This window comes from Mus caroli, chromosome 1 (assembly GCF_900094665.2).
Source record: "Mus caroli chromosome 1, CAROLI_EIJ_v1.1, whole genome shotgun sequence".
Taxonomy (NCBI): Eukaryota; Metazoa; Chordata; class Mammalia; order Rodentia; family Muridae; genus Mus; species Mus caroli.
This window is the reverse complement of record NC_034570.1, coordinates 159,790,665-159,804,824: the sequence shown is the minus strand read 5'-3', so window position 1 is coordinate 159,804,824 and position 14,160 is coordinate 159,790,665. Positions and strand designations below refer to the sequence as shown.

Below are 14,160 nucleotides of genomic sequence, written 5' to 3'. Positions count from 1 at the left end.
AATCGGATATACAGCGACGTTGCCAGAATTCTCCATGTTAAATTGTACTGTATTTTCAGTGTAGCCATGTTCCAGCTACTTATATGAAACTATGTATTGGCTCAAGAATATAACAATTAAAATCTTACCTATTTATTTTTAAAAATCAAGTAGTAAAGGTACTCAAAGGATATTAAAACACCCGTGAATAGAGAGTTCTGTATATTCTTTGTTACCTGTAATGTCAGTAAGCCACAGAAATGGCTCACCCATGAGATGAACTAGTGGTTTTGCTCATGTTTGGCAAGTGAAGAATCATATTCCTGTACGTTTATGCTTCTAGATTTATTATCCTATATTGAGTCCTCAAAGTGAGTAAACTGAAGATTTAAATTGGATGTCCTTAACAATGTCTATTCATCCATTCGCGTCCCCGCCCTCAAGCTTTCATTGACTTAAGGAGAAATGATGTGTACAAATATCCAGTGGGGTCAAAATTTGACCCCATCAATGCTTATCAAACAGTGAGACTGTTACTAGTACTCCTGGATTCTCTATAACGCCTTTGATTAATTTGAGAACAACACATCCTCTATTCGCTGTTACTCTCTGAGCCTAAGAGAAGGGGCTTAGAAACCGTCTGTCTGCCTGCTCGCTAACTGGGACGCTGAAAGCAAAATTCCAGTCTGTGACAACCGGGTAAACACATCCCGGAACTCCTCCCACTACCTGCTGCGCTTCCTGATCTGGCAGAGTCGCGGTTCCGGCTAGAAACTGTAACTCTGAAGAATGGTTCCGCAGATCTGGAGCCTGGCTCGCAGCGCAACTCGTCAAGTCCCACCCACCGTGGGTTTCTGAGCCTTCCCGGCATCCGTCGCGAAGGAAGCGCACTGTGCAGAAAGGGGCTGGCCTCGCAAAAAAAAGGCGGCTGGTTTGAAAAATGACAACGGTCAGCGGTTTTCGGTTGGTCGCTCGGTTTTTAACTGTTTTTCCGTGAGCTGCTGGGCCTCCAGGTGAGTTTGAGCGGGTGGGCGCTGGAGGGCCGGGTGCAAGGCCAAGGATGGGGCATCTGGGTTTACTAACTTGTGTGTTGATTTGACAGTCTCATCTATCCTAGGTTGGTCTCGAACCCCTATATTCCTGAGACTAGTCTTTTTTTTTTTTATTTATTTAACTTTATTTGTAATTCAATTTTTTTACACTCCATATTCCATTCCCCTTACCTCCCCACCCACCCTCCGACTGATCCACATCCCAAACTCTTCCCCTCCCCAACCTGTCTCCACATGGATGCCCCCATCCCCCACCCCACCTGATCTCTAAACTCTGTGGAGCCTCCAGTCTCTTGAGGGTTAGGTGTATCATCTCTGAATGAACACAGACCCGGCAGTCCTCTACTGTATGTGTGTTGGGGGCCATATTCATATTTGCTGGTGAATGCTGTCTGTTTGGTGGTCCAGTGTTTGAAAGATCTCAGGGATCCAGATTAATTGAGATTGCTAGTCCCCTTACAGAATTGTTCTCCTCAGCTTCTTTCAGCCTTCCCTAATTCAACAACAGGGATCAGCTGCTTCTGTCCATTGGTTGGGTGCAAATATCTGCATCTGACTCTTTCAGCTGCTTGTTGGGTCTTTCGGAGGGCAGTCATGCTAGATCCCTTTTTGTGAGCGCTTCATAGCCTCAGTAGTAGTGCCAGGCCTTGGGACTGCCCCTTGAGCTGGATCCCACTTTGGGCCTGTCACTGGACCTTCTTTTTCTCAGGCTCTTCTCCATTTCCATCCCTGTAATTCTTTCAGAGAGAAACAATTATGGGTCAGAGGTGTGACAGTGGGATGGCAGCCCCATCCCTCACTTGATGTCTTGTCTTCCTGCTGCAGGTGGGCTCTATAAGTTCCCTCTCCCTACTGTCGGGCATTTCATCAAAGGTCCCTTCCTATGAGTCCTGGGAGTCTCTCACCTCCCATCTCTCAAGTGCTGACTTTATGGGCATGAGCCACAAGAATGGTGTCAGTGTGACTTGTTTGAATGCTTGCCAATTTTTTATGTATCTCCATTACGCCACCATCTCTGGATTAAACCAAGAACCATTTATCAAAAGGCGAAAATATCATCATCCAAAAGTCAGGGAGCTGAATGTACATGGATCTACATGGGTGTAACACAAAGCCCTCCCCGTATTTTCCAGGAATGTTTTATCTACTTCCTCAGAACTGGGAGTTGCTTGCTTAATTTTGCACTGCAAAACCAGTTGTATATAATGTAAGTTATGTTGTGCTTAGCACTGAAGTGTTACTTATAATGGAGAAATGGGAGCTCCTAGAGGTAATTGTCCTATTTGAACTAACATATCAGAGAGCTTTTTTACTGTATATAAAGTATATAGTACCTTTATAGTTAGATGGCCTCTTTCTCTGTCCTCGAAACACACACACACACACACACACACACACACACACACAGGAGTTGGAACTGAAATTGCACTATTAAAATGAACACAATTTGCTTCTGAGAAGAGGGCATTATTACTTCAAGTGCAGTTGTGAGCCTCTGGGTAGGGGTAGCTTTAGGTTGGGAAATTGATCCTCAGAAATTCTCAGGCAGGCGTAACACAACATTGGACACTTAGGAGAAGACTTGGAAGACATTAACTTGGACCAGAAAGAGCATGAGATTATTAAAGGCTTTGGCAACTTCAGTGGGAAAGGTTGGGATTTGTGTGGTAGGTAATCTCTTTGTACGTTTGTAAGGGTTTGATGTTTTATAAGAATTACCCTGACAGTAGTGTATATCACAGCAGAGAGGGCTGTGTGATTATGATTTTATACCCACGTTTTCTGTTATTAATCTATCTCTAATCTAGGTGTGGCTTGTTTTTTTTCTTCTCAAGTAACCCCTTATGTTCTTATAAACAATTTTAAAAACTGAGATGCAGATGAAAAATATTGAATGCTTAATTTAATTTTTTCTCCTCTGAAAGCTTGATGGTTTCAATTGAAGAAATAAACTGACCTCAGGATACTGAACAGAAAAGTCTGGAATCTGATATTTGCCTGAACCCAAAGGAGGACTGGCCAAGTGAGCCCAGAAAGAGATTAGTGAGGGCCATGAACTCTGTAGGGAAAGAAGGTGACTGGACAGTTACGGTTGTGGCTAGAGGGGATACACAGTAAACGGAGGCTGCCTTGTCATGCTGATGAAGTCTCTCATGTCATTGTCCCCTGTAGTGACCTGTACCTGGGCAGGGATCAGACATGGCTTTGTTTTTGTTTTGGTTTTTGGGTTTTCGAGACAGGGTTTCTCTGTAGTCCTGGCTGTCCTGGAACTCACTCTGTAGACCAGGCTGGCCTCGAACTCAGAAATCCACCTGTCTCAGCCTCCCAAGTGCTGGGACTAAAGGCGTGTGCCATCACCGCCCAGCTAGAAATTGTCTTTTTTTTCAGGCTGAGATCTCTCCTATGTAGAGAAGAAACTATCGCATAGAGAAACTTCTGACTGCTTTTTCTCTTTTCTAATGTAAATAACTATAAATGTCTTTTGACAGGAGGACCTTGTTGAGCCTCTCCTGCGTCTACAGAGGTCTGTGGTTTCTTGAAACACAGGAAACAACAATACTCAGGGTAGGATATTTTGCTTTCCCCAACATTTACACTGAAATGGATGGCTAATGTGTGAAGCATCTTCATCTAAATTTGAGTGATCCTAGTTCTTAAATAAAAGTTTACAGTTATGAAATTCAGTAATAGAAAGTAAAAATCATAGTTTAAAGTTCAAATTCTGTAAGAAGAGTGTGGGGAAAATCCAGGCTCACAGGCCATGTTGAAGCTCTTGCAGTTTCTTTCACTGGATCATAACTATTTCTATTATGAGTGCTACAATTGCCCACAGTCACTAGAGGCCATTTCTTCCTGTATTAACACCCTGCCCTAGACCAAGATTGACTAGCTGGGGAAATAGCTCGGTGTGGAAAGGCAGACCTGAGTCAACCCCTAGGACCCACTTTTTTTATTTTTTATTTTTTTAGTTCTAGACATGATAGTATTTACTTATAGTCTCAGCATTGTAGAGATGGAGACAGGCAGGCCCCGGGTGCTCAGTAAGCCTAGCAAACTTGATGACCTCTAAATGATTACGATTAAATAAATGAGTTCCTTTCTTCCTTTCTTTCCTTCTTTTTTGTATTGTTTTGTTTTCAACACAGGGTTTCTCGTATAGCCTTGGCTGTCCGGGAACTCACTTTGTAGACCAGGCTGGCCTTGAACTCAGAAATCCGACTGCCTCTGCCTCCCAAGTGCTGGGATTAAAGGCGTGCGCCACCACTACCTGGCATAGATGCCATTTCTGAGTAAATAACTCTAGGCTCATGAGACCATATCTTTAAATAAGTAAGTAAACAAATAAGTAAATGGATGATTAATAGATGCCAGAAAGAAAGGAAGGAAGGAAGGAAGGAAGGAAGGAAGAAAGAAAAAGAAAGAAAGAAAGAAAGAAAGAGAAAGAAAAAAAGAAAGGCAGACAGAAAGATGAATGGTTGGCACCTGAGAAACAATTGGAGGCTGCCTTTGGTCTCCACATGTACCTGCATACACACAGACATAGACTAATACAAAGGAAGATGTTGACAAAAATAATATTTCAGGAGTAATAACGTAAGTAGGACAGTTTCAGGTTGTGAAATATACATTTTGTCATTGTCCAGTTCTTGGCATACACATCCAGAAATCCTTGGACTCCTCACAGTGATAAATGCACTTTTGTGTGTTGATGCTTAGCTGTTGCTTGGTGCGTTAGGGGAGGAAGAGCTTACTAGAGGACTGAGACAGTCAGTCAGTCCTATGGGCTTGGACATTTGGTCCCTGATCTCTGATCCTGGAAGCTGTTGGCATTGATTAAATCAGTCATACCTACATGATAAAACTTGTTTTTAAGAAAACCCCTAAAGGGCTGATTGAGGAACTCTGGGCTAGCTAGACACCTTGTGGTCCTATAGGCCGCAAGTCCCTCCTTCATACTTGGCCCTCGTCTCTTCATCTGGTGTTCATCCCTCACAGTACCTTCTGTAGTAAATGAGTAGATATTTCCTTATGGCCGAGCTGCTCTAGCAGATGAATCAAATCTAAGGAGGGCATGGCAGGAACTGTAGAGTGCAGTAGTCAGGCTGTCAGAAGGATAAGTAAAGTAGCCCGTGAGCATCCTGTCAGGCGAGCAGGATGAGGGGTAAAGCCTCAGCCTGTGGGTGCTGACAGAATTGGCCTAGAGGTAGTGTTAGACCTCGTGGTGACTACATAACTATTGCCTCCTTGATGCATGCCAGAAAGCACTCTCACTTTAGGTACAAGTTATACTGATTTTGGTTGGCATGAATATGAAAAGGTACAGTCATCTCTCTCATAAATGGCAAGGCCTCCAAAACTAGTGTCATAAAGGAATGGTCACTTGTATGTAGTGGAGAAGCTTAGAAGGGACATCACTGCTTTCTTCACATTGCTTTTGAAAGCAGTGCCCTGTAAGCAGGGATCTGATGCCTTCTGTGCAGTTGCTGGGATGAGAAACAGCATCAGCAGTGCGGTGCAGCAGCGTTTCTCAGTGGCGCAGGAAGAGTCTTCTAAGTGTTAAGAAATGGCCGAGGGTTCCTGGATCTGTGGTGTTTTGAAGGTCTCAAGCAGAGTCAGGATGCCACCTGACCGCCATGTTGAAGGTGGCAGTTTCCATTTATTGGGAGGCTAGGCAAGCACTCTGCTGGAGCGTCTGTTTAGGCATACCTGTTCTAAGACATGGTGAGAGCCTGAAGTAGATTCAGAACTTGTAAGCCACAAGCCCTTTCAGTTTGTTTGCAGAACTGAGTGTGTCCCTGCTGGGTCTCTGCTCACACTGACCTTTCAGACAGACAGCACTGCAGTGAGAGAGACACTGAATGTTCCAGGGAATTTGGCAGAATGCCTGGCCTCTAGCCATTGGATTTTTGTCCTAACAACTAAAAATATCTCCAAACATTTCGAGTTGTGTCCTGGGATATATGAGGGAGGTAGAATTATGACAGGTATTATTTTAAGAGGACACCGGTAGGAATAATCTGTTATCTGCACACATGAGGCCAAAGGGCCTTTTACTGTTTTATGTGTTTTAAGTTTTTGCTCTGCTGAAAGGGATTTCTGCTTTAAATCAAGGCATCCCTCTCCCCCACTTCCTCTCCTTTTTCCTCCCGCTCTCTCTCCTGCTAGCATCTTAAATTGTTAGTCATCCAATATGATGTGTATATTAGTCATCTAATATGAACACTGTGTGTTGATAATAGCAGTGCAATCAAATAAAATCCAATTTTATTTTCTACCTTGTGTTAGTATTGCTTGTATCTAGCTTCTGCTGTTGATACTGCCCATCTTGCACTTTGAGAAAATAGTTCTTCGCTAAGAATATTAAATGCCCTGGCTCTTGTATACAAAGAGAACAACATAATTTTCCTATTGTATGTCAGCTCAAAGCCTCTATCCCTTATGGAAGAATACATGAGGATAATGAACAGAAAATGACTGTTACTTTGCTATAAAAGCTATTTTAGTATAAGAGACCATCTTTATTTCATTGTGTGTTTGTATGTGTGTATGAATAAAATTCTTTTTGTTGTTGTTGTTGTTGTTGTTTTTTAAATGTTGGGTTTGAGGACAGTGTTATGTAGCCCAAGCTGGCCTAGAATTTTACATACAATTATAAAATTTGCCTTGAGTTTCTGACCCTCCTCTTCCCACATCCTGAGAGTTGGGATCACTGGTGGCATTTCCGTGCTTAGCTTCAGATTTTTTACCTTGCTCAGATATTTAATGATAACACTACTATGAACGGTACAAACAGAGCTTGCTCATTTTTTTCTCTTAAGTATGAGTTTCCAGATAATAAGAACTATTAATTGTGTATGTTTCTTATCTTTATTTTTTTCTTTTTTCAAACTAGGAGGAGACTCCCATAATGGAAACTTTGTCATTCCCCAGATACAATGTAGCTGAGCTTGTGGTTCATATTCGCAATAAATTATTAACAGGAGCAGATGGCAAAAACCTCTCGAAGAGCGATTTTGTTCCAAATCCGAAGGTAAAATGTGCTTGTCTTTGCATGTAGTCACTGATGCTGAAGAGCACAGGAAGCTCCAGGGTCTGCAGTGTGGGAAGAGAGGCATTGCCCTCAGATTTGTCGTAGGCCAGTCACTTTTAATCTAAGAAAAAATCTCTCGCCTGGTCTACTTTTAAAATAACATTAAGTTTATATGTGGGGCACCGTGTACATTCATTCCCACTGGGAGCTCAGGTCTTTAATATGGTTGTTTTCCTTAAAGAAAAAAAGAGGCTTTAAACCATAGATATATTACAGTATATTAAATTTTTTATTATTACTGGAGTGGTGGTATGAGGGTATCATTTATTGGGGAGCTTGACAGGATTTATTCCAAATGGTCTCCCACACAACACATGCATGCTTACAAACAGTCTTCTTTGGAAGCATGCAGATTAATTTTCTTACATTTTGCCCCAGGTGGGAATTGACTTATTTTGACAGGTGTTATTCTTTATATGTTTGGTTATTAAATGCAAAAATGAGCTATTTATGTGTCATAGCAAAATCCCAAAATCTCCCTCCACTTTCCTATGTTGGCCTTGAAGTTATAAAATAGGAAGACTTCTTTTATAATACAGAATGCAAGCTTGTTTATCTCAGAGTGCTTCAGTTCTTTACAATAGCAGGAATGGCCTGAGAGTAAATGTGAGACCTGTGAGGTGAACCATACAGCGCTAGGGGACAGTGCCACGAAGCAGTGTATCTCAGGCCTTTGTGGCCACCCAATAAAGTTGAGTTCAGATTAGACAACTTCTCGGGCCAGCATTTGGGATCTATTGACTTAGAAGATAAGGTTTTTAAATCAAGTTATTTCTCCATTAATTTTATAGTCAGTATTCCAAGTGTTGCAACTAATGTGAAATCTGAGATGCTCTTCCAGCCATAGCAGCATCAGGGTAGTCCCTGTGATCTTTCTTTAGAAAATAAAGATAAAGTCCCGAGGGTTCCAGCATTTCCATGCTCCTGACAGTGTTCTGGAAGCCTCACCTGTCTCCCTGCCTGGGGTGGTTGGATTGATTGGGTTGGATTTGGATAGACTAATTCTCATTCAGAAGTAACCAGTTCCCGTGGCTATTCACTACACACTGATATGTACCACAAGGTGCCTTGACATTTGGAGAAATTATAAAGTATTTTGAGGGCAGCTGGGTGATTTTTATTGCACTCATTGACTGTAGCATTGGATGGTGACAAGGGTAATGAGAGCTCTCTGCATATGACCTTGACATTTGTTCTTCTGTTGTAGTCTGACGTCTTGTACATGATTTACATGAAAGCCTTACAGTTAGTGTATGGAGTCCGGCTGGAGCACTTCTACATGGTGAGTTAACTGGGTTTTGCTCGTGTTGTTCGGGCAGTTCTGCACACAGGGCACGCTACCCGCAAGGTTAAGAGTTGCTTGACTTTAATTCCAACAAATGTAAAATAGATCTCACATACAGAGGACTTTTAGGCAAAGAGTAACATACATGAGAATCCTTAGTAAGATAGAAACTATAATGAAAGACCAAACAACTCTTGGAAATTACTGATTCTATACAGTGTGATTGCAGATCTGTAGGTCTGTTTCAGAGATTTTACTAAACACCTGCCAAGACGTCAGAAAAGAAAATTTTTTGTAGGGTGGTCTCTAAGATTAAAATGGAGGATAGACAGTAAGATTAAATTAATTGAAATGTGGCAAACCAGATAGTTCTAGTAAGGAATACTGTTTTTCTTGGTCGAGTATGTGTGTGTTGAAATTATTAAATCATTGTCTGAGGATCCATGAAGGTGTGCCATCTGTAGGGTACCATTGGGATTCTTTTGTTCTTTTTTTTTATGTTTTGTTTTGTTAGCCAATGGGGTCCTTGAACTCGTGATCTTCCTGTGGATGCCTGCTACCACTATTGGCTTGTGATTAGATGTTCTTAAAGATCCAAGAGTTTGCCCTCTGTTTACTGTGGCTCTTTGCAAGGGTTTAGTTTCTTTACAAAATGAGGTATCCCTTGTCCCTCTGAAGCAGGTCGTAAAGGTTAAAAGAACAACAAAGTTCAGCATTAGGCCTGATGTTATTTCCATTCATTTACAAATCTTCATTCATTAAGTGCTCATCTGGAACCAGACATATATTACTGCTGACTCTAGCTGTGCACTGCGAGTCATGTTGTTTCCAGATTTCATGGTAATGAATTAATACTGTGTGATTATATTCTATGGTTAAGTTTTCTTATAGCTCAAGGTGTTTCTTACTTTGTCTGACTGATCTGTGACTTAGATTTCATGATTTATCTCATTCAGATGCCGATGAACATAGAAGTCACATATCCACATTTAATGGAGGGCTTCTTACCAGTCAGAAGTTTGTTCTTTTACATGTGAGTAAGGGTGACTTCTTTCATCTTCCATACTGACACTTCACATAGTGCTCTGACGTGATGTTTTAAGATGCCGTAAGTTTGGAGTTGTTAGCTTTATGACCTTGAAGAGTCTTAGTATCACCGGAAGTGTGTACTGCTGAGTAGGAACTGACTGCCTTGATACTGCATGAATATGGTGTAACATGCAGGAAGGAGGCCTTGCACAAATGCTAAATGCACTATAGAAGCAGATAGAGCACTGCAGGACTGCACTGTAGTAGGATTTGACCTCACTTGGCCCTAGAACACTGAGAAGTATCTTTAAAAATATGTTTGAAATTAAGATGTTTGAATTCATGGGTCTTTTCTGCATCTTTTAAGGGATTCCTTTATGCCCATTTGCCGGGTGAATGACTTTGAGATTGTCGACATTCTTAATCCAAGTAAGTACATTTCCAATACTTTAATTTGCCCTTTTCCCTTTTCTGCCTATAACTATTAAAGAAAATGATATTAAATGCCTCTAAAATGTTGAGAGATTGTTCTCTCTCTCTGTGTTGAGATTGCCCTATGAGCTGTGATGGATGCTCCTAAGCCTCGATGGACTTTATCTAGGAAATGTGGCAAGCACCAGCCCCACAAAGGGATGCATTATAAGGAGGACGGCTATTTCCTCTCTGCCTGGGGAAGGTGGGGTTCTGAAGAGAAGCACAGTGCTTACGGTGGGCAGACTGAGCTATTTTCCACAGAAGGCTAAAACGACAGAGAAGGTTGAGCTGAGGCGTAAGCGTGCTGAGCCCAGCTGTAGGTCTAAGAGAATGCTATTAAAAGATGTGGGCAGCGATAAGAAGAGAAAGGGCAAGGTGGGCCGTTGCAAGCCTGTGTTGTTATGAAGACAATACAGTCGTAAGGCTATTTTTTAAAAATTGGGAGTCTAGATGCAAATGATGTGCAAGTGTGATGTTGACTCATGAGTGAAACTGTTCAAAATTAACAAATTAGCCATTACTCTTTACCATGAAAACCTTATTTTGAACCATTGGTATTCCACTGTTGTAATTATACATAACATTTCCATGAATCACAGAAGTTTCCTATGTCCCTTTTCGGTCAGTCCCCTGTGGCCACCACTCTGTGACAACATTGATGTATCTTTTATCACTTTAGCTTCTCATCAGATTTAACTTTATAAAGTCATATAGTACAATCTTTTCTGTCTGGCTTCTTAAAACAGTACTTCTGAAATTTATTCTTTGTTTTTTTTTCCCAATTCATTCTTACTAACTAAATGTCTTAGTCCCGTGTTTCTTTTTCTTTTGCAGTATTCTTATGTAAGTGTGCGGCACAGCTGACTCAGCATAGGCGTTTGAATCGTTTCTGCTGTGTGGCCATCACTGGCAAAGCAGCTGTGAATGTTCAGTTGTGGTCTATGTGGATGTAGTTTCATTTCTCTGTATACATACTGGGCAGTAGACATTCTAGTTGGTGTGATAAGTGCATGCCTAGCTTGTTAAGAAGTTACCAAACTCTTTTCCAAAGTGACTGTGTCCCTATCCACAGTAGATAGTAGTTTCCATGGTGCCGGGTCCACCTTGGTTTGAGTATTGTTTTTAATTTTCACCGTTCTGCAGGGTATGTAGTGGCTTTAGTTTATAGTTCCGTGATGACTAATAAAACTGAGCATGTGTTCATATATTTATTTACTATGATATATCTTTTTTGGTAAAGTTCTTTTCATCTCTCTGTTTTTTAATGTTTTTTGTTTTTTAACTTAAAACAGTCTATGTGTTGATATTTTGCCTGTATGTTTATCTGTGTACTGTGTATGTGCATTTCCCATAGAGTTCAAAAAAGAGTATCAGATCCCTTGGAACTGGAATTACAGGTGGTTGTGAGCTGCCCTGTGGGGGCTGGAAATCAAACATGACCCTCTGGAGGACCAGTGCTCTGACCACTGAGCCATCTTTCCAGCACCTTGTCTATTTGTTTATTGAAACTTTAGATAGATATTTTTTAAATAAATGACCAGCTGATTATGCAGGTATTTTCTTCTAGTTTGTTGTTTGCCTTTTCAATTTTATACTTATCTTTAAAGAGCAAAATATCTTTCAGTTTTGAATATTTTGATTGATTTTCTTTAAAAATTGTATGTCTTACTAAGACTTCGCTTGATCTACGTGGCTGAGATTTGTGTCCGAGTGCTTGGGGGATATTGTCTTGTTTTGATTGTTTAATGTTTTAGTATTGTGTGCAGTATGAGTCACTGTTCATATTTTCCCCTTTTCATGGGAGTGGTACTACCTGTTGAGATGTCACCCTTTCCCCATGAACTTACTGTGACACTTTGTATAAAAAGGTGAGTTGATGTACTCCAGTAGACACAAACACAAAGGCATGACAGTGTGATGCAGCCACTTTGGCAGTTTCTAGCAAAATGAAACCTGTTCCTACCGGATGATCCTGGAGTTGGGCTCCTTTGTATCTACCCAAAGGGGCTCCAACTGTTCACATAAAGACAGACACACACAGCGATGTATGTAGCATAGTTTCTAAGTCTCAGAAACCATCATGGCTTTCAGTGCATCAGTATACAGACTACATCCCGGCAGTGGAATGGTAGGTAGTGCTAAATGGAAATGAGCTATCAATCCATGAGAAAGCACAAGGGCACATTGTAATGGAAAGGGGGCCAATCTAAAAAGGCTCTGAAATCGTGTGATGTATAAGAGAGGGAAAACATCAGTAATTGTGAGCCTTCACGGAGGAGGAACAATTAACTAGAACACAACACCACCTCTGTGTTACTGCAGTGGTGGTATGTGCCTGCCATTCTGCAGTTGGCACATCCCACAGACAGTACAGCAGCAGCGAGCATGTGTGTGTACATGCAGAGAGATAATGATGTGTTCGTGCACATTTTCTCTACACCTTATTCCTAACAACAGTGCCACTCACACAGATGCTGGGAGAGGGGGTCTGAGAGGTGGGATACTGGGAACTACCAAATCCTTACTCAGATTTTGCTATGAATGGAAAACTTCTGAAAAATAAAGATGTATGTCCTACATGAATTGGATGTGTTTCTGGGCTTGCTATTCGCTAGGCTCTGCCTTGTTCCGTCTGCATATCCAGTTTCCCAGAACACTCATCTCAGTGTTTGTCTTTACACCATCCATTCATCCTGCCTTACGATGAGACTTGAAATCGGGCAGATGGCACTCGTTCATCTGTTGCTGTGCATCCAGGCAGGCTCTGTATCCCGATGTGGGAGCTGGGGAGCTGGAGCCTGTGCTGTGCTGCTTGCTTCTTTGTTGAGTTGCCCCTCTGTCACTTCCTCTGTGGTTTCTGATGCTCTCCTCCTCTCTGGAGTAGATCTGCATGCCATACTGCAGAGGACACAGCCTCGTAGCCTGCTGCTCTGCTTGTTGGGCCCAGTGTGCGTTCACACGTGTTCTCTTGCACAGCATGTGTTTGCACGTTGTCACTGGGTAGGGCACACCGCACGTTTGGACCAGTTGGTTAGGAGCGTTCCTTCAGATTTTCTTTCGGTTGCTGTATTGAATGAGTAATGGAGATCTTAAAATCTTTTGTGAATTTATTACTTTCATCCTCACTCACTGCCTTTTAACTGGAGTGCTTAGCTCAGTTGTGTTAAATGTTATTGATATGCTTAAATTTACCTTTAATCTTTTTGTTTCTTTCTTACAATATTTATCTATTTCTACTTTCTTCATCTTGTCGTATTTTGACTACTGGATTTTTTTTTTTAAACAGCTTTGAAAAAAGGTTTACTTACTGTGTGTGTGTCGGTATGGGAGTGTGCCTTTGTGTGTTCTGTATACCATGTGTATGCATAGTGCCCATGGAGGCTAGGAGAAGTTGTTGGAACCCTGGAGCTGGAGTTACCTGAGGTTGGGAGTACCATGTGGGTGCTGGGAACCTAACTCAGGTCGTCTGCAAGAGCAGCAAGTGCTCTTAGCTTCTGAGCCATCTCTCTGGCTATTCTTATAGTCAGGGTCTCACTGTGTATCCCAGGCTCGCCTAGAAATTGAAATCCTCCGGCTTCAGTACCTTGAGTGCTGGATTCCCAGTGTGTCCTGCCATGCCTGCGTCACATTTAGTGTTAAACATCTCATTTTCTTAAGTATGGCAGTCTAGGTTAACAGCTTTCTAGTGCCTGTAAGGTGTGCTAACATTGTTGAAAACAGTATCTACAAGGAAGAGCAGTAATACAAACCCTTGATACAAGAAGGGGAAATTTATTGCTGCATTATATTCTGGCTCCCTTATTCCTGAAAAGAAACCCACTCTTATTCTTTGTCTTTATTCCATTTAGTGTGCCTGTTTTATTTTCTTGTCTTTGCTTTTAAATTTTATTATGACTTCTTAGCTACTTGAGTGAACTGTGGGCTTCTGGGAAATTTTGTGGTTGTTTGTTTTCCACACTGTTTATAGCTTTTGTAAGACTGAGACATTACTCTCCTGTCAGATAAAAAATAGTTGTTCCTCCTTTTTGTGGGATTTCATCACAGACTTGGGATGCTTCTGATCTGCCTCTGCTCACAGTGGGCTGTCAGACTCCCCCTGCTGGCCTCTGCTCACAGTGGGCTGCCAGACTCCCCCTGCTGGCCTCTGCTCACAGGGGGCTGTCAGACTCCCCCTGCTGGCCTCTGCTCACAGTGGGCTGTCAGACTCCCCCTGCTGGCCTCTGCTCACAGTGGGCTGTCAGACTCCCCCT

General features: G+C 41.9%; 1 protein-coding gene across 2 annotated transcripts in view; it reads left to right on the top strand.

The window, feature by feature from the left end:
• The first annotated feature begins 854 nt into the window (after window positions 1-854).
• The window catches only part of Nuf2 (NUF2 component of NDC80 kinetochore complex), a 33,791-nt gene continuing 20,485 nt past the window's right edge, over window positions 855-14,160 (top strand). The window contains exons 1-6 of one of the 2 annotated variants that reach the window (XM_021165446.2): window positions 855-992; window positions 3,521-3,596; window positions 6,925-7,062; window positions 8,330-8,404; window positions 9,364-9,440; window positions 9,804-9,865. In XM_021165446.2, coding sequence (XP_021021105.1) covers window positions 6,940-7,062; window positions 8,330-8,404; window positions 9,364-9,440; window positions 9,804-9,865 — 337 coding nt within the window. In that variant the 5' untranslated portion in view covers window positions 855-992; window positions 3,521-3,596; window positions 6,925-6,939. Of the gene's footprint in view, window positions 993-3,043; window positions 3,106-3,520; window positions 3,597-6,924; window positions 7,063-8,329; window positions 8,405-9,363; window positions 9,441-9,803; window positions 9,866-14,160 lie in introns of those variants that run through there. The other variant, XM_021165454.1, reaches the window with a different exon arrangement.